The sequence below is a fragment of the Gavia stellata genome, chromosome 2 (assembly GCF_030936135.1).
Source record: "Gavia stellata isolate bGavSte3 chromosome 2, bGavSte3.hap2, whole genome shotgun sequence".
NCBI classification, from domain to species: Eukaryota; Metazoa; Chordata; class Aves; order Gaviiformes; family Gaviidae; genus Gavia; species Gavia stellata.
In genome coordinates this window covers 5,951,145-5,976,905 of record NC_082595.1, presented here as the reverse complement: position 1 = coordinate 5,976,905, position 25,761 = coordinate 5,951,145, and the positions used below count along the sequence as shown (strand labels likewise).

Below are 25,761 nucleotides of genomic sequence, written 5' to 3'. Positions count from 1 at the left end.
TCCAAAGGCAAGTTCAGCTCAGTTCACATCCACAAAATGAATGTCAGTAGCAGCGAAGAAAATGTTATGGTGACTAGCTAAAGAACTATACAACAAAGTGATTTTGAATATTGTAACTCTATTTTTAATTGAGTACAGTGCATCTTCTACATTTTTAGCTGCTAACTCTAAAGAACACTTCATACCAAATTGTCTTCAGCCACCTGTGTTAAAATCATGCCGTCACCGATAGCACACAAACATTCCTCACTTTTGTATAAAGACAGCATGTGAATACAAAAGTGTGGCTAGCTTTGCATACGGTCCTGTTAGTTTTGGTGTTGTACTAGTCTGGGAAGGCACAAATATCCAGCTATAGAGTCAGGGCCTGAGTGAATATCTCAGATGGGCAGAATGTGCAGTCATTTGTCATCACCCTTTAGTAAGTATTATAAAGGAGAAATATTCTATTTACACAGTAGAGATTGTGAAAGTGTAGATAGCTGCCAGTTCACCATACAATACAAAACCAGTAGAAAACTTTTAGGAAGCATTGTCTAAAAACAATATCCTTCTCATGGACAAAAAACATGACCTCTCCTCCTTTGACTCTCCTGCTCATGTTATCCACTGGATCATCACCTCTGTAAAGCTGCCATCCAGTTGGAAAATTACTTCTGCCGTTCAATCACCGCACAGCATTTTTACTCACTGTCAGCTCAGCTAATCCTGTTGTATTAATGGGTCTCTCAGACCAGTTTTGCTGAAAGGATGATTGGACAGGGATTTGATTTCTTCTGATAGTAACTGGGGCCTGATTTTGCAGCCTCTTGTATAGATATAATTGAGTACACAAAGCACAGCACAACAAGGAAACAGATTTACTGGGCTGGTTTCTACTCTCACCTACACCAAAACAAGCACGAATAAGTATGAAAAACCTTTATTTCCCATTTCACAACTGTTTCTTAAAGCAGTTGTTGAAATAAGCTATTTTATGACTTTTTCAAATTAATTTTAAAACAGATATTCTTAAAATAGAAATAGCTGTGTCACCCTGCATCACTTTTATAGAACATAATCTGTTCTTGCCATTACTCTCTGCCAGCCAGAATAGTTAATTCTGTATGAAAGGTTTTGATAGGAAGATCCTGAAAATATACTTTCATGCCATGTACCCAGCAGGACTAAATTGGAGAAAATCCAAAGGAATAATAGTAGTGCTAGGAAGAAAAGAGGAGTTATGGTAAGATGTACAGGCCGTGTAAAGCGTACCATATACAGTGAGTCCTTACTTCTAGTTAGTCTATCCTTTCTCCGTGGTAGGCAATAAGACCTCTAGTGATGACAAGGAAGAGGTCTAAAAGCACAAATCAAAGTAAAGTAAAGTGCGCAAATCCCAGAGATTTTCAATGGAAATTTAATGTTTCCAATCCAGAGAAATAGTCCCAGAGGCTAAATGGAAAAAGAGCAGCAGTTCTTAAAGAATTTCTGGTTACTGAATGAAATACTTAGACTTACATTGTGTTTCATTTTCTGCTTATATATGGAAATTGAAACACTGGGGAGGGAGCATGGTTCTCTGACTCACCTTCACTTATGCAAATGACCTATTTCTCCTTTCGTTATCTCTATTATTACTACTACTAAATTCAATTATTAAAAAACCTTTGATTCCACCTTTGATTCCTGGTTTTGGTTACTGCAGCCGTGACACAGATGCAAGAACACTTGTCCCAGTGACCGATGCAATTTAAAGCATTGACATATTGCAAGCAGGTCTGAAGTTTAGTATATCTGAAACTAGCCAGACACATTTTGGAGAAAAAGAATTGATTTAATGAGGTGGCAAAATAAGGCCAAAGTCAAATTTCTTGGGATTGTAATATAATTAAAAAGCAGTCATTTTTATATCTACATCATGATCTCTCCCCTGAGCCAGTCAAAGTTTATTTAGAAGTATGGTAAAAATTACTAAAAGAAGAGGACAAGTAACTTTCCAAAAATGTCAGTTCTAGGAAGTAGTTGAGAAAAAGGAGATATAAGTATCAAAGATGTGCTTATTTGTTAACTACTGTGGCTCCAAAAAAGCACAAGTCTATTCAGATGTGCAGTATCTGAAAATGTGTAACAATAAAATAATCCTAGATTAATAGCATTAAACTAAAGCAATGTTGAACATATCACGTTTGAGACACTTGTGATGATGAACAATGGAAAAGTGATAAAGCTGCATAGGAATCAAACAGTACAAGAACTGTTGCCTCAGAAAGAGTATTAATTTAATCATGTCTTGATTTGGATTCTGTTTGCCATCTGTAGACAACTGGAGAGGGTTTTAGAAAATATTACAGGGTGTAGCAGTAAATTGGGGGTGGGGGTATTTTCCGATTGGGAACAATAGCAATGATTTGTCTGAATGATTTTTTTTCACCCATTATATTTGAATTCTTCATGGGAAACATTTCTCAGTGAGCTCTTTGTGCAAATGATGCAGAGATTGGTTCTGAGAAAACAATTTATTTGAACATTTTTGTGTTTAACAGGGTGTCAAAGTATTTGCTGCTGTTTATGCTTGGTTTCTGTTCTCATTTGACTAGAGAAAATTCATAGATTTATACAAGTTATGGCCAGAAGGTACTGCTATGAAAATATTAACCTGACCTCCTAAATGGCAAAAGGCGGAATTTCTTCCAGTGATTCCTACAATGCAGCCCAAAAGCAATGATTGATATACAGTTTCTGTTAGGCAAAGGCTCTGTCTTAAGACTTCAGGGAAGAATTTCCCAGTATTCCCAATGCTTATTTTATCTGTATTGAAAATTTTCATCTTATTTTCAGTTTGAACTTTTCTGACTCTCGACCCCAGCATTTGTCTGGTTGAAAGGACTTCCAGGTATCAAGAATCTTTCTCCCGACATTGATAGCTACAGACTGGGTTCAAGACACCTCTTAATCTCGTCTTTCGTATATTCAATAGATTGAGCATCTTAGGGCTTTCATTGTAAGACATGGTTGCTGAGTTTTCTTAGGTTTTTAATGCCATGAGTGACTGTGGGAAAAGGGGTTTTTTTTCTGAAACCCCTTTCATTTTTTACTTCCTTTTAAATATATGAGCACTGGACCTAAACACAGTAATGGTTTTAGTTTTGCCACAAAAAGTAATGCCGTTTCCTATTTCTGTTCATTATTTCTTTGCCTGTGCATTCAAGACTTGCACTGCCCCCCTTAGTTGCTGCTTCACACTAGGAGCTTATCTACAGTCGCTTAACTAAAATGATCTTGTCATTATTTCATTCCCTATAGACTTGGCATACATAGCACTGTCTAGAAAAGGTGGCCTCACCTAGAGTAAATTCATGGATGTTACTAGAATTTACAGAGGTGTACTGAATTTGGGCTGATGCCTTTGTCTTGTACAAAACTGGCAGAAACATCTAATTTTGCCCTAATGATTCTCATTTGACAGAAAGCCTCGTCCTCATTTTTGGTCAAGACAGGTCATCTGTGCTCCTGATGGTATGACACCTTTCTCCTGAGTCTCATACAGGGCATTCCAGAAAAGAAGGGATATTCACAGAGACGTAGATAGAAAATGGAGCTAAACCAGAACCAAACTCCTGTTACTCTGAAATTTCTCCCTTCCACCAAAAAAATCAAGAGAGTCCCTGTTACGTTATATTTCTACCCACTGCACTGGAAAGTCCTCTGAATGGATGTCCCCAAAGCTGTGTGGAGTCTGGGAGAGGCTGTACACTGACTTCAGACCTAATGGGGCCATATGGAAATGTAGGAACTCCTTGGCCCTCTTCCCTAGATTCTGGTGGATTTGCAGATTTTGCAGATGAATCCCAAATTTTGTTCCATGAGGCCCAGCTGTAGGAAATGCTGCTTCCCTAGTCAATATTCAAGAAAAAGGCTGCAAGAGAATCAGAGTTCTGTACTAGGTATCTTTATAATACATTTCTAATTATTCATAATTACAGGCAATAATTACAATCAATATTTACAGTGGTTTTCAAAAGTGCATTTCAAAAAAATGCAAATAATCCTAATGGAATTTGTCAGATACAACACAGCACTTGAGAAGACCAATGCAAATAGCCACCGATTTTCAATATATGGCTTTACTTCATCACTATTGAGACTATGACTGTTCATGCTTTATAACATGCTTTATAACATACTTCATGTTTTCATATCCTTTCCAAGTATTTTCTTTCGAACCACATGTTAAATAAAACAATTTCTCTAACAATTTGAGAAACTGATGGGACAGGCTAAGTTACGCTATCCAAGAGATGCCGGGTGCAGTCCCATAGAAGAAGCTGCTTCTTGAAATGACATTTTCCAGTACAGTATTTTTAAGTAGATAAATTTATAGAGAAGTATACCTAAGCATTATTCTTTGGGGAAACAAACTTAAAATATCATCTCTTAAATTTTTTATTGCAAGACACCTGCATAAAAATAAGCTTTATTTCAGGCTACTTCCCCACTACTTGTACTACTGAACATCTTATGAAATTTCATAAACTATGTCTGTGATATACTATACCCTTCATTGCTGCCAAATGTGATTTTGAGGTATAATTTTGATGAGGAAAAAAACCCCTATAAAAATGCCACTTCTAATATGCTATTTTGTATTATGTTATTTCTAGAATGCTGTTTCTGTAACTTCAAAATACTAATGTACTGTTTCATCTCTTTATCATGAAAATACTGTTCTTATATAATTGTCAGGACAAATATTGTGCTCTGTGTGTGGCTAAGGTGTACATATTCTAGCAGCAGAAGAAAATGTAATAGCAGAAATAGCCACAAAACATATAAACAGTCATCTATTTTTTAAAAAATCAAGGTTTCCGTGAAGCATCAGCAAATATTAAAATGATTCTGGAAATAATAAAAATATCCTGTAAAAACATTATTCCCATTTTTATATCACTGAATCATAGTAATATGCTAAAATAATTAGAATCGGTTGGGCTTTTGCCACACAAAATATGGAGCAGATTCTGCTCTCAGCTCAGCAGGGACAGCCTGAGACAGTTCATCTGAAGATAATAAGCCGGATTCACAGCCTATGTAAGTTGTATAGTTCTACTGATTTCAACTGTGTCATGCCAGATTTAAATCAACTGAATATTTGGCTCAATATGTGCAGTCAACAGATTACACCAGTAGCACTGAGAGCAGAATTTGGCCAAAGGAATTAAGTTGTAAACACAGAAATTAGCAGTGCAGTTCTGTATTGTTGTTGGTAGGGGTGGGGGAAGGTCTAGGAAATAAGCATTTGCAGTGGATGAAGACCTGTCTCGTTCTTCACGTGAGTAGCTCGGTGCAACATGAAAACAGAGGACTTTTTACACCTACTGGAAGTCAGAGTGCTGAAGAGAAAGTTACTTATCTGGCCAGTCATCTGGTTGCTAGTGGAGGCTGTAAGGCTGTTCTGCTCCTCCACTGGTGCATTGACAGTCCCTTTTAGCCCCTTGTCTCGTACCTGGGCTGCGCATTGGTGAAAATCATTGGTACGATCGGCTGGTGCAGGAAAGGCTGAGAGCCGTTCTGTGCCAATGCCCACAGCAGCTAGGAGATGGCACGCTGGGTCTTGAAAGCCTCTGGTTCCACTGATGCCGACAGAGCTAACCAGTAGACAATAAGGTCCTTCAGGGTCGATGAATGTGAATGTGGGTAAATTCAGACTATGGGTGGCTAAATCATCAGCAACGACAAAAATGTGTAATGGCTCTAGTCTCCTACAGGTACATAAATTTTACACCAGTGCAACTGTAATGACATCAATACAGTTAGTCCTGATTTAAATAAGGAAAATTTTGTTCCCTCCAAACTGCAAAATTAAGACGTTGATAGTATACATGGCTTTCAAAGAGTTTCCCTTTTTTTCTTAAAGTTTTTTTTAAGTTTTTTTGCTGCAGTAAGCAAAATGAATAAAAAGCAAAGTTAGAATTTGGGTCTTCTGGCTTCTCACTCTCTGCTTAGAAGAAGAGGCCATGCCAAGAAAATGGGAGTAAGGAAGGTCAAGCAAAGTGTTAGTGACATGGAAATATATCAGCCATCACAAAAAACCACCTTAAATAATTAATAGTGCTCAACACTAATCTCATGTAAAATCCTTGTAAAGTACCATCAAGAAGCTGAACTGGTTTTTTTTCTTAGATTGCAAAACTGTTTAAGATGGTTTAACTTACCATGACAAAAACACGTGGAGGAATGAATTTTCATTGCTACTTATTAGTGTATAGGGGTTTGGCTATATACACTGTTCTATTCACAGAGCAGGAATTCAACACTTTCATTTTTATTTAAATCAAAATGTTTTGACAGTTTAATTTACTATCACTTAAAAGTTTAATCAATCAGATATTTAGAGGAAGCTGCTCAGCTAGTGTAAATCTTTCTGGTGACAGTCGTCAAAAAAGACATGCCAGTCACTGCTAAGAACAGGGCCCATGATATAAACCAAAATATGCTAAACCCTGTAACCAGACGAATTTAACCATCTGACGCTGCCTGTGATGTCATTTTCAGAACTTTCCCTTTGACTCTGACATCATGAGCAATCGAACTGGCCTTTTAGCAAGTTCATGTGTTGGTTTTAAGTAATCTTGTTAAGCTAAGTATGGCTACCAAAAAGGATGTCATCGCAGTATTGATGTTGAAGTATACCAACACTGCGGTAACCAGGACTAGATGAAAGAGCCCGAAGTTATGCTACAATTGAAATAACTAATTTATTTTTCATTAGGTTTGGGGGGGTTTGTACTTAAAGAAAGGGAATTACTATATGCAGTTAAAGGAAGGAGGCTCTTCCAGAAAAGTTCAGCCATAAGTAGCTCTCTCTAATAGCCCAAATATCACTGTAATTTACACTGCATATGGAACGTAATATCTTTATCTTGTGAAATTGGGTGTTTTTCATTTTCTCAGTGAACTTTATTCAATTTATTGATCTTCGGGTATTTACTCACAACTGGCATACTGCTTTTTGTATTTTTTTTTTTCTTTTCAGCCTCCTACTTTCTTAAATGCATGAAACAGTATGTACCCTTTGCACTTTCATAACAAACTAATATTTCAGGCAGTGAGATTTTAGAAGTCTAAATTTAGAGTGTGTGCATGGAAAAGGTGATTTATAATATCTTAAGCCAAATAACTTTATCTAGTCTGACCTATGAGTATTACAACTAAAAATTAAGAGACTTAAACCTTTAGTATTGATCATTTATAGTAGTTACTATTTTCAAAGTGGTAAACTTTTCAAACTATTTCTTGGAATACTGTCTAGTTATGATGAGACTTTTCAGTGTTTTGTGGCATTAACTTACAAAGGCTTTTCATGACGAAAAGTGACACATTCTGGCACAAAATTGCTATGCTTGAGAGATATCATTGAGCCCAGTTCTGTGTAACTCATTTTATTGACTCCTGGTTTACAATATATTCAACTTGGTTTAGATCGCATTTCTTAATGGTCACATGAAAAGGTATTTTCCTATAGGAAGACTCCATGAGAAATGATCTGGAATGACAGAACTGGGCTTCAATTTGCAATTGCTTCTGAGTGCTCGGTCCCCAGCAAGTGCTGGTGGAGACGGCACAAACTGCAGGAAGAGATCTCCCAAGCAGTCAGACTGCTGCGTTGTCACCCTGCCCCGTTTCTTTGTTGGTTCCGCACAGTCCATCTCCTTGACTTCCGTGTCGTTTTTCCTTTGTTATTTTACCTTTCCCATTTTCTCTCTCCCCTGAGATATCTTTGTACTCTCTCCTATCCTCTCCTCAGCCAAAATCCGAATGGGCAACAGAGACATACTCCCTCAAAATCACCTACCTAGTGGAGGAGCTGAGGGCTATGGAGACTACCATGAGTACTAGGACACTGAGCCTGTTTCTTAACTTTAAATTCTGTCCACTTCATTAGCTGAGTTCCTAGTCCCCTCTCGCTTTGCAGGCTTTGGGGAAACCTTCTTTCCTGTGCCTCGTATGGATGTTGGGCTGGGGGTAAAAGGCCAAATTACTGCTTGTTGACAGCAGCCTTTACTTAGGCAAAATGCTCTTTGATCTAATCCGGGGACAGAACCCATGCCTGAGGTTGCTGTGGCCTTTGCTAGCTGTACTAGGCAGAGAATGGATTGATTTTTTAAGACGTGCAAGTTTCTGATGCTGACAAATGCTGTGAGGCATGATCCTACAATTCTGAGTTATTCCACCCAGTTTAAGTGACAGTTTTCCCACACTGGATTCAGAGATCTGACCCAATGACCAGAGTGAGTGCCTCAGTAATGAGTGCAGGATCAGCCACGCTGCCTGTGGTGACATCTTCACAGTGTATTCTAAAAGTTAAGTTATCTTGTTCAATCTGTTTAAAATCGTCTACTTCTTACAGGTCATTAAGGAAAATTCAGAATGGGAAAGTAGAAGCAAATGAACTCAGAATCCCTATCACAAATGTCTGATGGCTTTGAAATATGTAGTTATAAAAGCCTTACAGGAAGATCTTCTGATTAATGACTAATAGTAATTGAACTTAGAAAGAGCTGTAGTAAATCCTGTACAATTTTTGCACTTTGGAAACAGTATTGTTTTATTTCATATCACGCAAATTTTGTTAAATAGAAGAAACACTGCTTCCCTGGTGCTTTTGTTTTTCCCTCTGGACTGTAGCAATGGAGCACTTGCATGTTGTGTTTGATGCCTTGCATGATGAAGACATGCAATGGCAAGTTCCAGTCTGCATGCTGCTTAATGAATGTTTTCCTTTTCTCTCCTTCCCTGTTATGTGCTTACAGAAGACAACTATGTGGAAGGTGGGTGCTTTCTACCTTATTTTCCTAAGCTCTTGTTTTTCCCTTCTGTTTAGTGGTTTTTTCCCTTCTGCTTAATGTTATAAAAGTACGCATATCATTCAGTACGGTAAGTTGCATTTTTTTACCCATAAAGGTATACAAGTTTATTAAATAAGTGTGATTTCTTTTTCCATACAGAACACAAGCAAAGCTCCATTTTAATCTTGGTCTTATAGGCATAATTCCAGAATATCCCCACTGAAACAATACTCGTATGACTTAAATCACCCTTCAAAATCATTTAGGAGACTTGCAGAAGGACTGATTTCTTCTCCTGTTCTGTATGAAAAACACTTCAAGAAACTATTTGTTTCATTAGTGTGGAGCATAAATCCTCCTCATAAGAATGTAATGCATGTTAAATGCCTATATTTTAATTGCTTAGGAAAATGGAAAGCGCTTTTCTCTTTAATACTACAAATCTTGCTTACTGTATTATCCTTTACAACACAAAGCTTTAGGAAAAAGGTTCTTCTGTCTAACTTTTCAGCATAATGCACTCTGCCTTTTTGACATTGTAAAAGAAGCAGCATGTGATTTTAATAATAATGTTGGTATGTAATTAAGTGCCTTTAAAGAAAGTATGGCACAGGGCAGTGGAAACTAAAGCACAATGCCATCTAGCCTGAATATTGGTAAGTATGTCTGTTAGCTGGCAAAACATGTTGCGTGCATACATATCATAGTTTTAAAGGTACAGAATATGCTTCACAGATTAGTTGTTGCTGGGAATCAATACTGTCTTTTTGCGTATAATCCAAAAGGTGCAGGTGCTTTTTTATGTACAAATGCTTTTAAAAATCTCTCTGGGCCGAACCTTTGCATACTGGATAAAGGATTATCTATTTGAAAAATGAGTTTATCTATCTAAACTGAGCAATAACATTCATTTTTTTTTCCCAATACTTTAAAAATTATTTTTAAATCAAGGACTTTGTAAGATAACTCATATGCAAAGTGACCGCCCTGGCATGGCTCTGACCCAGGGTCCTGTAGTAAGCCACTGTGGGGCCTGAGTTCATTCAGGATTCAAGCCACCATGAGCCACTGCCTGCCTGTTGAGGGACAATTCTCTAAAAAAGCCTGGAAGTGGCCGTTCTGCGTTTCTCTATGCTACTGTATACCAGGGCAAAGAGAGGTGCTCAGATTTAGCACATACAGGATGCTGTGCAATTTTATTAAAATATATGTTACTAGTAGGAAAAAGAAAATTTAAACAATACTGATGCTTTAACTGTGTGCACTGTCACACACATACGTATCAATACAATTTCCTTTTCATTGTGAAATAAAAATGTATTCAACAACACTGGAGTAGGAATTCTAACTGAAAAACATAAAAGCCTAGAAATAAGTACCTAATCTTATATTTGATCTGTGCATGAAACTCTTACTGGTGTCAACATGAGTCTCAAATGTGAATTAGGATCAGCATAACTAGATAAGGAGGCTCAATTTCATTTCATGTATTCATTTATGCACAGCAGTACAAGATAAAGCCTGGATAACAGTTAATCCAGACTTTACCTGAATCTAATTCTTAAAACTGCAACCTTAAATTTATTCCAACACAGCTCTGGATACTTAGGCGTACATTAAAGTTACAAAGGATGTACATGTAAAGAATGGAAGCATAGAATGTGTATCCAAAGCACAATCTGGGAACTGAGCTGTAATTTTTCATCTTTGATTTCTGTGATATCTGAGCATCTCTGTAAGTTAGGCTACATAAGAAAACAGAAGGATTTAGTATTCACAAAGTTAAATTTGTATTTATTGCTGGTATGAAAAGGCTACATTTTATTCATTTTACTATTATTGTGTTAGGGTTGAACATGTTCACCGCAGGTTTACCATGTTTAAATTTTGTTTTGGCCTGTGCTCTGCATGGAACTCACACACCAAATTCTGAAAATATCCTATCTTCATATCCGCTTCCACTATCCCATCCTGTGCCCCTTAACTCTCTGCTCCAAGTTCAGTATAAAGATGGAGTGGGTCACACATGAGGCATTCCTACTGAATCTTGAATTCCTAATTCACAAAGAAAAGGCTTTTCTCATTCCGCTTACGAAGTAAAGGTGTACAAATGAATATTTTCAATGTATGGTACATATACATGGCTAGTTAAGACTATCCATTGTGGTATTCTCTATTATAAGCAGACTGACATTTTGAAAATCTAGCAGCAATTGCTATCATGGTAGATTTGTCTGTATCATTTTAAACCACTCTGTGGATTGCACAGGCACAGTAATAGCAATTCTTCACTCTTCCATAGCCTTCATCCATAGATTGCAAAAATATCAAGTAAGGTAAGTATCATTATGTGCTTTTAGCAAGTAAGTATAAGTAACCTTACTGCTTTGCAAACAAAGTAACATACAGAGTCAAACAAAATACAGTGTACTATAGTACTATGTCTTTTAATTGATAGATGTTTGGTTTGAGCAGTGTATTTTTTTTTACATTCACTTGACTTCCTTTTTTAGTTGAACAGCACTGTAAGTGACTCTTAAAATTCAAGTGGTTTCTATGACGTTTTCAAGAGGCACTTCCACAATTTACGTTCTTTTCAAATTATATAAGAATCATGTATTTACAACTGACCAATCTCACGTATCATTTTAGCAAAAATAATAGCTATCAAGCAGTAGTAATCTCCTGAAGCTAGGCCTTTTATTTAGGTCCTTATAGCTATAAAGATCATATTTGAATGCAAGCTAGTAAGAGATTACCTTCTTTATGTTCCCCTAGGAGACATGACAGCAATTTGCTTCATACCTTCTAAGAGCTGAAAGAGCTCACATAAAGTAGCTGCTGAAAAGTCACAATTTTATTAAGGAAAAAGATGTTGTAACATTAGACTATTTTCACCTTCCCTCTATCGAATACAGTTAAGGCCAAGTCAAAAGTCTTAGATTTTTTACTATAGTTGCCAACACAAGAAGTTAAAAGCCAAAAGACAAGTTCAAATACAACAGTAAACTTGCCAAAAGACAAGATAAATAATCCCATGAAGAGACTAATACTTCCAGAAGGCTGTGCAGGGACGTTCAGCATTAAAAGAATGAAGCTTGACCATGGGTTTTTATACTTTGTGTTTTCAGCGTGCCTGTCTCATTTGCAGCAACACTTTAGAGAAAGAACACGCGTGAAAACATTTCTACTCTCTTTCACAAGCTGCTAACTGCAGCACAGCTGTGTGATGTTTCCCAAGCAATGCTTAAGTAGGGATCCCTTCAGGATCACACTCAGCTTTCATTTACATTGCTGTAAGCTCCAGGTAATCCCACCAGCTGCAGGGCGCTGTATTTGGAAACAAAATTTCTTGCACAAGAGATGGGGCACATCAGGCCCTTCAGTTTAACTGCACATCTAAAAAGGGTGACATTAAAAAGCACTCATTCGGCAAAACCATTGTTAGTCTATTTGGAATTGGGACTGATAAGATATGAATCCTTTAAGACTGACTGCAGCCGGGAGTATCTTCTTTGAACTCCCCCCCAAGTACTATGAGTCATTTGTGCACCTAATTTTCTTTGTGAATTAGAAATCACAGGAACTCTCTAGGAAGTTTGCTTTCCAATAAAGAGCAGGATATTTTATTGCACACCTTCTTTGTGTGAATTAATTTTAATTACTTGCAAATAAGAAAATAATATCTCACTTTTTATAGTTGTTGGAGAAGAGGAGCACATGTAACACATGAGCAATTCATAACTTCTAAAATGGATCCTAAAACAGCTAAGTTCAATGAGAATAAGCCCATTTTTTATACCAGACATAAAATGTGAAAAACCTTCATATTTCTAGAAAAGTGTTCTCCCTACATCACATTATTCTCAGTGAGAATATAAGTATCATTTTATTATCATGAATTAAAAAAGCTGAATATTTTTGGTTAAAGAGTAACGAAATTTGGCTCTGGTTGAGTGATTATCATTATGGACATCTGTTTTGAAATGTCACTAGACCTACACTGGTATGATTGGATTTCATTTCACAATACAAATATAAAGCAAACTCTATTTATCACAGATTTATGAAGTAGCTTCAGAAGCTGTCACTTAAATTTTCTTTATTGCTATGTATTTTATACTGCATCTGTAATAATTTGCCTTCTCTGGAACAAATTCATTCTACTCTCACGTTTCACACAAATAAGGAGACATCCTTTGCATTATCATTTCAATGTGACGAAGAAACTTTATTTAATTACCTGAAATGCTCATTTTTATGAGGGGAAAAAGATCAGACCCAGCCCATTTTTCAGGTTTACACTTCTCCAGGTTTTTAACGTCATTTCACAAGTAGAGGACAGGAAGTCCTCCCAGCGAAGTGTTCAAAGCAATATAATCAAAAGACGATAAAGACAGATGGAATATTAAAGGAATTGGTTGGATTTGAAAGCATTTTATTATGTTCCGTCATCCCAACTACTGCACAGAAGAAATACACAATAAAACGGCACCCAGTGTTTGAATTGCAGTTCTGTTACTCGTAGCCCAAAGCATTCCAACCAGTGGTTGAAAAATGCTCTTTGATTTCCCTCTGTGATACAGACATCTTATAGGAAACAGATGCCTGTCACAAAACATTTTTGTCACTGTGACAACACCACCTTCCCGTGCTCCCTTGTTCATTGCTGACTGTGCTCTTGTTTCCCTTCAAGGTCTGGCGCACCTGATGATGGGCGACCAAGGTATGGGCTCTGTTCCTTTTCCACTCTGCTTTCATTGTTTCTTCTTGTTCTGTAGCTGCTTTGAATCCATCACTGCAAACGATGGGCAAATGCTTGAAAGCTGTCTTTGGCTGCAAATAAACACGTGGTTTTAGTCACATCTTTTCTTACTTCATTTTTTATTTATTTTTTTGTTTGCTCCGTAAGCTTTTGTCCTTCCTGCCTCCTCAACTACCCCTCTCGCACTATAATAACTGAAAAGAGGTGAGAGAAATAAGAAGGTGATTAAGAAAATTTCTTGTATTTATCAAAAAATACGATTACGGGTGATTCTATAAAAGATAAACGAAGCACAAGAGCACTCTTCAGATAGCTCCTGAAAGAAGATACTCAGCTTGTCACATTGTACACATTGAAGAGTCCATTTACATTAATGCATGGCTGATTGAAAATGTGCAGAAAGCACCTGCTCCTGGCTTCTGGAATGCTGAGAGTACAATTTTGCAACCTAATGAAATCAGTGATTTTTTTCCTCCTAACCCATTGTCCATGTTACTTTTGTGTCACTCTTTCTTATCTAAGCATGGGTTATTTGTGTGTTTCTCTGCATGTACATGATTGGAAAAAAATAAACTAAATCCCTAATATGACACTGATTGCTTCTCCATTTGTCTCCAGACACTTACCTTATACTTTGTCTCTTCATGTTCAGGTACTATTGCATTTACATATACTCATGACTCTTACTGTTGTTTCTCTCCTCTTTATTCTCTTTTTGTCTGGAAATGCTTTCTTCATGGAACCATTTCACCAAATCCATAGGTAAAAGTAAAGGTATTACATGATTTTCTTTATTTTTTAATGCCATCAGTATACTTTAATGTATGTGTAAGTAATGCAAATAAATGTAAATCTTTTTGCACTGATAACACGAGGTAGGTATATTTTTAAAGTAAATATTTCATGGATATCAAGGTAAGGAGAAGTATCCTACAGTACAGGCTGACCTTTTTTAATGTTTGTCTCCTGGTTTTGCGAGAGATGTAAAGCTTTGGCAGTGATAAAAGAGGCAACAGTTATAGAAAGCATTCAGGATGAAATAACAGCCGCGTTTTGAGGTATGCATTTTTCTGTTCTCGAAGAATTGTAGTCTAAACCACCAGGCACAGAAAAAAACACGATGTTGTTCAACAGAGACTCTTTGGAGATAATCTGTCCAGGGCCAGTCCACAGCTTGATGTAAGTTCTAAATCTGAATAGCACTGACTTCAGGAAGTCTCTGCTATCAGCTGATCACATTTGCTCTGAGATTTTCCTTGTATATTAATCACTTTGATTATATCTGAGACAAGAATTGGACAAAGGAATGAGGAAGAATGAACACCAAAGAGAAGTGTGGGGTTTTTTTCAGAATTTTTTACTCTTTTTTTGTTTCTTTATGTAGAGAATACCAGCCATGTTTAATTTCTTTCTCCTGGGGGGAACATGTGCAGTAGGGTCAAGACTTTTCCTGTACAAATAAACACCAGGTTTTGCTACAAGGATACTTGTTCACAGGCATTATGTAAATATATTTTTATGATAAGAAGCTGGTCATTAAAATCCATTAAATCTGTGTTACATATGATGAATAATACAGTTCTATTCATCTTAAGCATTTGTCAGGGTGTGCCTACTCTTGGTCTAAATCAGAAATCCAATCTGCATGATCGTACTTTGCTAACTAGTTAAATTAGAAACAACCTTCCACGTTCCTTGGTGTCTTGGCTGATTTAGTGTTTCCACACCTACAAAGTTCATGTGCTGCAAGGACTGTAATTACAAACCTGTAGCGTCTCATTCCTCTTCATATCAGACTCCCTGGAGAGACTGTGCACCCGGTTCTAGGTGGGATACTATCTACAAGGTTATGTGGGTTCTGGAGCTGTAAATCTTCTTGCTTAGGAAAAGTTTTAAGCAAGTAGAATCAAAACTGGTCTACTGATTTCTTTGTTTTGTAGGATTGTTTTGTTTGTTGGATGGCTGATCCTTGTTATGTTTTTCTTAACAGTACCTTGTATGTGTGACTGACTTACTACTACTATCTTATTCCTTAATGGTAGATGTCTTGGGTGGAGTTACCTTAAAATGACATTTTATAGTAACTGAACCTTGACATTATAGATCATTTCTATTAATAGTAAGGAATTCTTTTTCTACATTATTCTATACACAGAATACGTGATGTAGTATGTACAACACAAGGGTTTTTGTAGAAAAGGATGAAAATATAATTACTATGAATATATATGAAGATTAGTAGTTGATCTGGAAAGCAGATTTTAGCAAAACAAAAACTTTGCCAGTATTGTGCAATAGTTAGACAGTTTTATTTTAAAAGGTTTTACAATTATATTCACAAAAAATGCCTTTGGATATGATGTGCCATGTGACATAATTTAAACACCAGTCACCAGTCATGTAATCATTTGACTACATTTTTCTTTTCACATTTTAATTTTTTATTAGATTTATCCAGTTTATATGGCAATACTGATTACTATGCTTTGATAATCACAGTATTTCTTCTGCAAATATAACGGTGCATATTTGTTCAAATGGATGGAAAGGGTTTCTATGTATCCAAACTCCGGTTGCTTGTAACAGAAAATATCCCTCGATATCGAACCATATCCTCAACCAGAGGAAAATGGCCTCATTTTACTGACTATCCTGAAACTACACTAATATCTGCTATTGAAACATGTGACCTTGAAACAGTTGTGATGATAATACACATTCGTAATGCATGACAATATAACAAAGTCGGAGGGTGATGGAAAGGAACGAAGGGACGAAAGAGGAGCTCGGCATTGAATTAATTTACACCTATTTCAATCTTTCATTATAAGTTCAGTTCCTTTAGAGGTATCTAAGGTCAGTAATAAAAGTGATTGCAAAATTCTGACTATCATGAATTAATCTTATTTTGGAAATATAAGCAATAAAAAACTTCTAAGAAGCTTCACTATGTAATTTGCCCTGAAGAGTATAAATGGCTGAAGTAGCACCATCGTCTTTACGTGTGTAGATATTCTTTGGGATACTGGAAAAGGAAAAAAAAAACAATGTACCTTCAGAATTAGGACAGGATGTTGACAGGGCAGGGACGTGGTGTTGAAGGAGGAAGGAGGGGTGAGGCAGCCTTTCCAGGCAGGCAAGCAAAACAAAATCCAGTGTGCCCTCACTGGACACACCTGCTATTTGTCATTAGTTGTAATATAAATTGGGATGCTCTGGATAATTTCCCCACAAAGTTTGTATTGAAGCTTTACCAGTATTAACAAAGCTGTCACTTTCCCTTAGAGAAATGCAGAAGCAAAGCTCGGAAGATGTCATGGTGCTGAGACATCTGTCAGTACTTGGGATCATATAACTCGATCTATTTACAAAATCAGCTGACATAAAGCAGGATATAACATAAAGCTGAGAGCCTATATAGAAGTTTGTCTCATAACTTTAGAGCTATATAAAACTTGTTTCCTGATCCATTACTCCTTGTAGATGCTAAGTCTAACTCTAGGAAGAGCCGCAAGCTTGTACTGGCATTCGTTTATTTTCCGATAAGCTTCATATATGATCAGAAATACTTAGCAATTCCTCTTTTTTCCCCTGGAAATCACCTACCTGCATACAACTTTCACAGTAGTGTTGTCGCAGCTGTGGTGGTGAAAAGACATAGGCAAGGCAAGGTTTGTAAATGGGGTTCACATTTTTACTAGACCACTTGAATATGCTCCTCAGATCAATTGTTTGAATTCGAAGCAAACCTGGAAGTCTGCTCCTCATAACAGACATGGAAAAGGATTTGTTTGCCCAAAACAAATTTGTGCCCAAACGGATTTGTGCTCAAACAAATTTTGTCTGCTTTCTCCAACTATTGTAGGTGGTCTAATAAAACTACCATTTCCACCTATAGGCCTTACCTTATCAAATGTTAGTACCTCTTGGATTTCCCATGCAGAATTATTTTGTGATGAATACAACTATGATTACATGGCAACTAATGTAAAATACTCTGTTCCTTTATTTTTTCCAAAAAATTCCTCTCCTCCTTTGCTTTTTTTTTGGATAAGCAATGAAAGGGATTTATAATTTAGTTACTACAACAGTGACATGCATTATTTCCTTTTTATATTGCAGTTCTCTTAAGCCTACACGTATTTTTACCTGTAGTTAATTTCTATGTAAATAACCTACTTTTGACTATATATTACTCATTCTATACCTAAAGACTATGTTCATACTCCTGTTCTATTACTTTAGAGATTATATGCAGCTTTAAATCATACATGTGTCACTCAGGTCCATAACAAACTATTAAATGATATCTAGCTGAGCAATAAGTGTTTCTACCAAAAAATTGATTGTACAACTGCAATTTATTGTATTAGATTACAGGCTTTGATGTGCTGGTATTTGGTATACTGTGTATAAATGCTGAAGACAGACTTCTGAACGTCAGTTTATAGACGTGTCAACTTCCGTGCCAAAAGAGGGCAAGTTTTGTATTGCACAAGCTATCGTACAATATCTGTAAAACCGAAGTGACGCCACTGGGTATTTGTAAGAGCAGAATTTTGTTAATTATCAATCACAATTAAAATAGGGCACTGAAAAATAAAAGTAATTTAAATAAATCTTTAAACAATCATGAGCATTAAAATGGTATGTTATAGCTAAGTAATTATATAGTGCTTGTTTCGTGCAACAGAAATATCACCTTGTGCTAGTAACCTCTCCTAACATCAAACGATGTGGCATTCAGTCATTAACCTCAATGTGACTGCAAGTTCATCTTAGTATGATGACTTTCATTTTTGCTCTGTTTTCAAAGAACTAAAACAGTTTTGGCCTCTTACACTCTCTGAAGCTCCCAGGATTGTTGAAAAGCCTGTCCTCACCTGCTTTTGTTTGTGCAGCTTCAAAGTGGGTCTGAAAGCCACGCATCCTCCAGCCTTCCTTGGCCTGAGCCACCACTAGTCCAGAAGCCGTCTAAATGCTTTGGTACAGCACCAAGCTCTAGCACAGCGTATTATTTTTGGCTCGGTGCCCTTTTGACATAGATTCAGTTACATGCCTTCCCACCTGCGGCTGGCTTTTGACTGGCAAGCGCAAAACATGGACAGAGGGCTTTCTTCACTCTCTGTACTTGTTCACATAGTTGTATATCCTAGGTGGTGGCAGCTTATTTGAAAGACTCACCGCTAGAATTGAACTGAGTTAATTTAGGAGTTTTACACAGAATGAGGTTGTCAAGCTCGGGTAACTGAAATTATTCCCAAGTGTCATTACAGCAGAAGAATGGATAACCTACGTTTCCCCGCTGAATCTCATAGTTGCTCCATTTAACAGGGCCCAGACATTCTAACAGTCTTCTATAATTAACAAAATGATCAGCACAACAATTTAAAAAATATTCTATATAAAATTTACCTGATTTTTTTTTTATGAGAATTACCTTTTTAAAGAAATTAAGGAACTTTAAACATAAAGCTCTTCAAAGTGCTCCAAAGAGCAGTAGCTACACATTGTATCTGTTCTATAGTGACTTTTTGTTTCTAAAGAGCCTCATAAATATAGTTGAATAGTGTCTGTTGTTCACAAAAAATACTGCAATTAAGTTCTTTTGTGTAACCCATGCACCTATGCCTACACGTCTTCTAGTAACATTTATACTATCTTTAAATTTTCATGATTAATCTGTTCAAATTTTTGTTCGGTATCATAATGAACTATAAACTAAAAGTTTTGATCAGAAGGGTGGTATTTTTATGTATTTAAAAGTTGTGGTGCATTGAAGCAAATAATTTACTTGCACTTCAGTGAGTGACACCTAGCAAGCCTAGAACATGGCATTTGGAGCTGCAGATTCATCTTTATGCTGAAATGTGATCAATTGATGTTCCCTAAGGAGAAAAATGCAGCAGAACATGACTGTTGAAGTTTTCTGTCTGAAGTACATGGCTCAGAAGAAATCCATCAACATCAGAACCAGAAATGCAGATTCTGTCTTGAGATACATATGCCCAAAATTATATCTGAGATAGTGGATTCCTGATCAGCAGTATGAAAAGAAATTGTAAGGACCTGCTGTAAATATCAAGAAAACTATATGGAGAAAGGGGAACATGCTTATTTTAAAAATGTTATTTTTCTGACATAAGTCACCACGTGTAATGTCCAATCCATGCCATGTGTTCTAGCACCTTTCCACCACCAAAATAAAACATTTACCGTATTCTGAATCATTCTGATGTCACTCAGAATTATCATGTATCATATATACATAGGTATGCATGTCATAGGTCTCCTGTGGATTCAGAGGAAAGACAATAAATGTGGAACTAGGAAGGATTTTATGTAAAAACCCCGTTCAATTTGTAAAAGCGTAGATTTCTGCTGGGTCCAGAAAGCATTGTAGTATAAGATAGAACATATTTAAGATTTTGGCTTCCTCAACACTAGGCTCCAATTCTGAGCAGAGATTTCTCCAGAAGATGGGTATGCTGACAGAGAGCCTTTCAAAATAATATTAAAGCTCTTTCAAGATGAAGGATATATATTTCAGGCCAAAAAGTAGGTGGTGATTTATTGAGGATGGGAAACAGTAAGGCTGTCACTCTGAAGAGGTAAAAAAAAAATCTTGAGCAGGTAAGCAATAAAGAAATAGGAAAACTAGGCATTTCTTCCTTAAAGCAAACATCTATTTCTGTGTATATGTAAATATACATAGCAAATGAGAACTGAAAGCTGCAGCGATCTGTATCTTTTTGGCACAATTAAATTCCATGAGAGTTTCATACATTTCACAGGCATTTCCAATGAAACAGATTTCAGAGAGGTGTATTCCTTGGATATTCTGTAGAATACCCTGGAACCTTCTCCTTTACACCTTCTTTTAATATCTGATGACATTAGCCAAATACATTGTTGGAGTGACACTAAGGATTACAGCTTCATGCTAGGGTTGCATTACAGCTAAGATTTTCCTCGGATGAAATTCAGTCCTTGAAATCTACAATAGCAGCTAAAGAAATTTCTATTATTTCAGTGAAAACTACAAGTAATTGGAGATTATTGTAGATCTCACTTATAGCAGAAGTCTCAACTGCCTTTTACATAAATCCAATCAGAATCAAGCTCAGTGGAGTTTCACCAGTTAAGTGGAAAGAAATCAGAGCCCTAAGGAGGAGTATTTTCAAAAGTCTCTTAAGATTTGCCTACATGCAAGCTAACTAAATTTGGGAGTAAACCTTATCACAATCTCTAAAGAAACTAAATTTAATGAAAGTGAAGAATGCCTAAGAAAACCACCCTAAAATTGTACTGATATAACTGAATATATGGACTATGCTCTCTAAATGCACATCATAACCATATCTTTCCACCAAGAATGACTTCCCGCAAAAGAGTTGAAAAAGACATTTAAATAGTCTGGTCAGAATTGATTGTTCTCATAGAAGTAAGAACTCTGCATACAAAAATTTTAACCTTTACAGTAATTTTCTATGGCTGTAATAATACGCCAAGCTACTTAGAAACAACAAACTTTTGAATTATCCAGTCTCCTTTAAAAATCTTTTAATTAAACAATATAATTTGCACCGGTACTAGCAATATGTGTCTTTCCTGATATCCAAAGCCTTCCATAACCCTGTCATTCTTAATTGCTTGAAGGTAGCTTTCTATCTTCACTTCAGGGACCACCCAGAGCAATTAAGTATCAGCAGAACAGTGAAACTGTGCAATGAACTGGGAAATTCAGGAGCACAAAGGAGAAAGCTTTCAGAGGAACCGAGCCTGGATGATGGCCCATGGACTTTGCTGTGAAATTCCACCTTCACCATTCTTTTAATGGTTTTCATACATACCCACCTGTTGAATCTCTTTATTGAAGTTATTTACTCTAGTGAAAGAAGTAATTTTTTCCCCACTTACATCAGCTGTATCTGTGGGGCTTTTTTTCCATTGGCACCCACTTACACTCATTTTCTGATCAGCACACCATTTAATTTAAAGCTTGTTTTTGTAACTTGCTAACGTGATTTAGAGATTCTGATACATCTTGTTGCCTGCTTAAAGTAAACGTTCCTTAAAGAAGGGAAACATCTGGACTGATTCGCTGGCACCTTCTCTAAACCTCGGATAACAAGAGGCTACCAGAGAAACTGGTAGGCCACACCTGGCATTGTTGGCATCACAGCATTGACTTGAGTAGCCTCTTTATATTGGAGGTGGGAGGAAATAAAAGCAGCTGGGTCTAATCCCTTTCATCTGCCTTTGCATATTCTTCAGAGAAGAGGCTGCCCAGAGAGCAAAATTCAGCACTAAGTGAGTATAAGTCTGTGAATTTTTCACTGGAGTTACCCTGAGTTAATAGGTCTGTCCTGCACTTCATATCATGAGCCATTGTTATCCCATTTTCAGAAGGAATATCCACTCAAAGGAAAGGAGGCTTAATATCTTCCTGTGACCATTAATATTCTGCTTCTGAAGCGTAACTGTTAGCTGAAAACCCTAAGAGATTAATTCCTGATGCCAGCTACATTGGTAATTTTGTGACTCCACTCCCACCCAACAGTAACATCTCTCTCTAGGATTAAAAATTAGAAATAATTTACCTGATTTCCCATATCAATGAACCTGAATATCTTTATTAGGAAGAACCTGGGTTATATCAAAAAGGTGCCAGATAAGTGCTTTCCATCTCAGAAAAAGGGCATCGCAGACATTTTGCTGATCATGTGAGCATTTGATTTTCTCAGTTAATGGCTCTGCTTAACAACTTGGTCTTACAAGGTACTATGCTTACTATTTGCACAAGTCCATAAGAAATCTTCAAAAATATCACCAAGCTCAGTTACAGGCAAATCGTCTTTAAAAACTATGTTTGCGTGCAGATGAGATACTTAATGTTGTGATTTTACTATTGAACCTGTGCAAAACAAAGCGTAAATTAGTTTTAGAGCTAAATGCCTCTTTGACAATGCTGTTTTCACTATGAATGATGTGTCATTTAAATGGGTATTTGATATTATTTGTATTAACTGCAAGTACTAACTAGTTGTTACGTAGTTTTCAATTTTAGAAGAGTTATTTGGGTGTAATTACATTGAACTGTAACATTCTATATGTTTACATCATCACAAAGATGATGTGAGAGTTCAAAAAATTCTGATTCTATTTTAATTTAGTCTTCATATACCTGAATACCCCCAGATCATTGTGGTACAAGTACTGAACTGGTGCTCTCATTTCACCTGAATACTTGTGCAAACTATAAACTTTGCAGGTATACCTCAAGGTGCTTTCCTCATTATGAACCTTCAAACACATGTTAAGACAGCTGTGTCTGTGTCAGTCATGACATGGTTTTGGTGTCCTTAGCAGACTTTTCAGCCCTATAGTTCTCTGCAATGAATGATTCAAATAAGGATACTGTCTGTGACTGTAACTGTATTATAAGGTTTGGAAGATAATTTAGACTTCAGAAAAGAATCATATAAAAGTATCTAAGTGCAAGATTGGAGCAACAAAGGTAAACTTGGAAATCAGTAATTTTATGATTCTTGTACAGCATATTTATCTGTATAGGATTGGTATGTTCATACATATCCAGACATCCTATATTAGACAGAGGAAAAGATCTATGGCAAGCCTATATTCTGAATATTATGTAAAGCTATTCAAGTCCCACTGTAGATCTCCTGCTACGTACCCCCTCAGAGCACAGAAGGGAGCAGTTTAGACTACTGTGAAGAGGATATATTCCTGTATTCCTATTGAAAACATTGAGAGGCACTGAATACATAGAGTAAAACACAGTAAGTCATTCATAATTCTAAAGGACAAATTCCTCAACAGTTTTTAATAGCATATACGCATTTAACATACATACATGTAGCTGCATTCAGGACATAGGCACAAACACAGAGAAATAAAAATGGCCTGAGACCATTCAGTTCTGCTATACTTCATGAGTTTGCCTCCCAGAAATGCCACTACCTAAAGTTTTCTATAATGACAAATATGTAATTAAAATGACTGCTGTGTCTGCATCCATAAATCACTATTATGTGTCATTTATTCTCTCTTCCGGGAAAACACATGTATTTGATATTTATTCGCTGTTCTAAATTAGATGAGAGAGTTATGCCTTGTGTTGTCCCTGAAATGGATAGTCTTGTTAAAGAAACAGTTTTTTGAAAGTTCCGCATTTATTGAGCTGTTATAAAAGTAATACAAAAGTATAATTAGTATTTTCCTTTTCAGAACACCTAGAAGGTCTGTGTATCAGCCCTATAGCTTTTAATAAGTACATACAACTCTCAGAAATGTACATATATCTAGGTCATGCTAATTACCCACCTTGGGAGGCAAGAATGTGCCTATACTTCTCTACCTAGTTGGCATACTCTTGAGACCCAAGTCAGAACAGCAGGCTTCAGAAAGTCTAAAAATACATTTCCTAGGTTCTTAGCCATTAAACTGCTTAAAGAGGAGGTCTCTCATGTACTAGCTGACAGCCTGTAATTTGTATTATGCAGGAACTAAGACTAGACAATCAAAAGCAACCCTTGTGGCCTTGAAGCCTGCGAATCACACGTAATGGAGAAATTACTGTGGTAACATGTAAGAAAATTGCCAGACTATAAAAACAACCACCTCAGTTTCATTTTACTAAAGACAACTTTATGATATTTCTTGTGTAGAGGGAATTATGTATCAATGAGTCCCCCAAAACACCAAGTCAAACCCTAACACTCTTTATGGACTAACTGGAAAAAACATTCAAAGCATTCCCTTAAGTCAGAATGTAACATGAAAACTGAAACATCTTCATGGAAAAGCCTCAAACATGCTTGGAAGTGTGAATCAGGAGATTAATCTTTCTCAAAGTTCCAAGTTTTGCTGTGATCATTAATTTTGAATACTTTAAATTGAGTACTACAGTTAAACAATCTCATTTTCAGGAATGTTACGCCATTCAGTATTTTTATTTTATACAGACTCTCATAACACATCTACAACAAGGTATGGGGGTCTTGCAGTTATGCAGTAAGAAAAGAGGTTACCATGTTATACAGTGATTGCTATACCAGATAAACCTGGGCAAAACACTTCTGGGAATTATTTGTGCAGCAAAACTGGAGCTGTTCACTTTTGCTCTTTGATACAGGGAAAAATGCTTATGCAAAGCTGATAAATTCAATGAGGAACAGAAACTGTGATCTAATCCAGAAAATGTTATCAACCAGAGGCTAAAGCAGTCCCATAAGAGAGCTGTGAATTAGGCAGAAGAAAGAGTTAAACTCCTAGGACCCAGAGTTTTAATTTAAAGACTGAACCCAGTGTTCTAATATTTAGTTTCACTTTAAACCTCACCATTCAAATATATATTCACTGTGAGTTAAGTAGTCTTCTTTAGTTGCAATACGCTCACACAAAAGGAGAGGATGGAATCATAGGCTACTTCAGTGAAGGACGACTTATTCTACATCAGAATTATCTTTATTCATGAAGACTTCAAATACTTTCTTAACCTTCAGTTTTACTGTAGCCAGGAAAAGATCCTGTTATGTGCTAAAATTCAAGAAGACAAATGGGAATTTGTAGTTTCTCCCTGAACATTTGAAAAAGGCGGGGGGGTGGGTGTATTTAATTCCATGACTTTAGAATATTTCTAGTTTAAAAGAGTTCCAAACTTTTCTCTGATCATACATGTTGACTATCAGAGAGAAGGAGGAAAGCCAATTGTTGAGGTAAATCATCTACGCATCATTACTGGTGTTCAGGTTCACACTTTATAGACAAACAGACAGGGGATTGTTAACATCCTGTTATTGACTGATAATTTATCAATGCAATGTGTGAAATATATGTACACAGCTGAGTATGTGTCACTGGGGAGAATACAATGGTGTATTCACTTGGATGGGGAAAAAAAGTCACAGAATCATTGAGGTTGGAAAAGACCTCTAAGATCATCAAGTCCAACCATCAACCCAACACCACCATGCCACTAAACCATGTCCCACAGTGCCACGTTTTAACACATCTGATGTTCTACAGTACCTCATGCAGGCAAATCACAGTTTCCCTTCATTTCAGATGTAACTATGCACACTTAGTATTTCTGAAAACCGAAGTCAAGAACCTTACTGGACATTCAACCAGCACTAAATA

The 25,761-nt window shown here is 36.6% G+C and overlaps 1 protein-coding gene across 22 annotated transcripts in view; it reads left to right on the top strand.

The window, feature by feature from the left end:
- The window catches only part of NRXN1 (neurexin 1), a 740,438-nt gene that overhangs the window by 69,190 nt on the left and 645,487 nt on the right, over nt 1-25,761 (top strand). For 10 of the 22 annotated variants that reach the window (XM_059835682.1, XM_059835677.1, XM_059835675.1 and 7 more), the window contains exons 2-4: nt 8,793-8,810; nt 13,525-13,554; nt 14,356-14,367. The exons of 4 other annotated variants lie outside the window; for them this stretch is intronic. In XM_059835682.1, the coding sequence (XP_059691665.1) occupies nt 8,793-8,810; nt 13,525-13,554; nt 14,356-14,367 (60 nt within the window). Of the gene's footprint in view, nt 1-8,792; nt 8,811-13,524; nt 13,555-14,355; nt 14,368-19,904; nt 19,936-25,761 lie in introns of all 22 variants that reach the window. 8 more of the 22 variants (XM_059835668.1, XM_059835678.1, XM_059835666.1 and 5 more) reach the window with 4 other exon arrangements.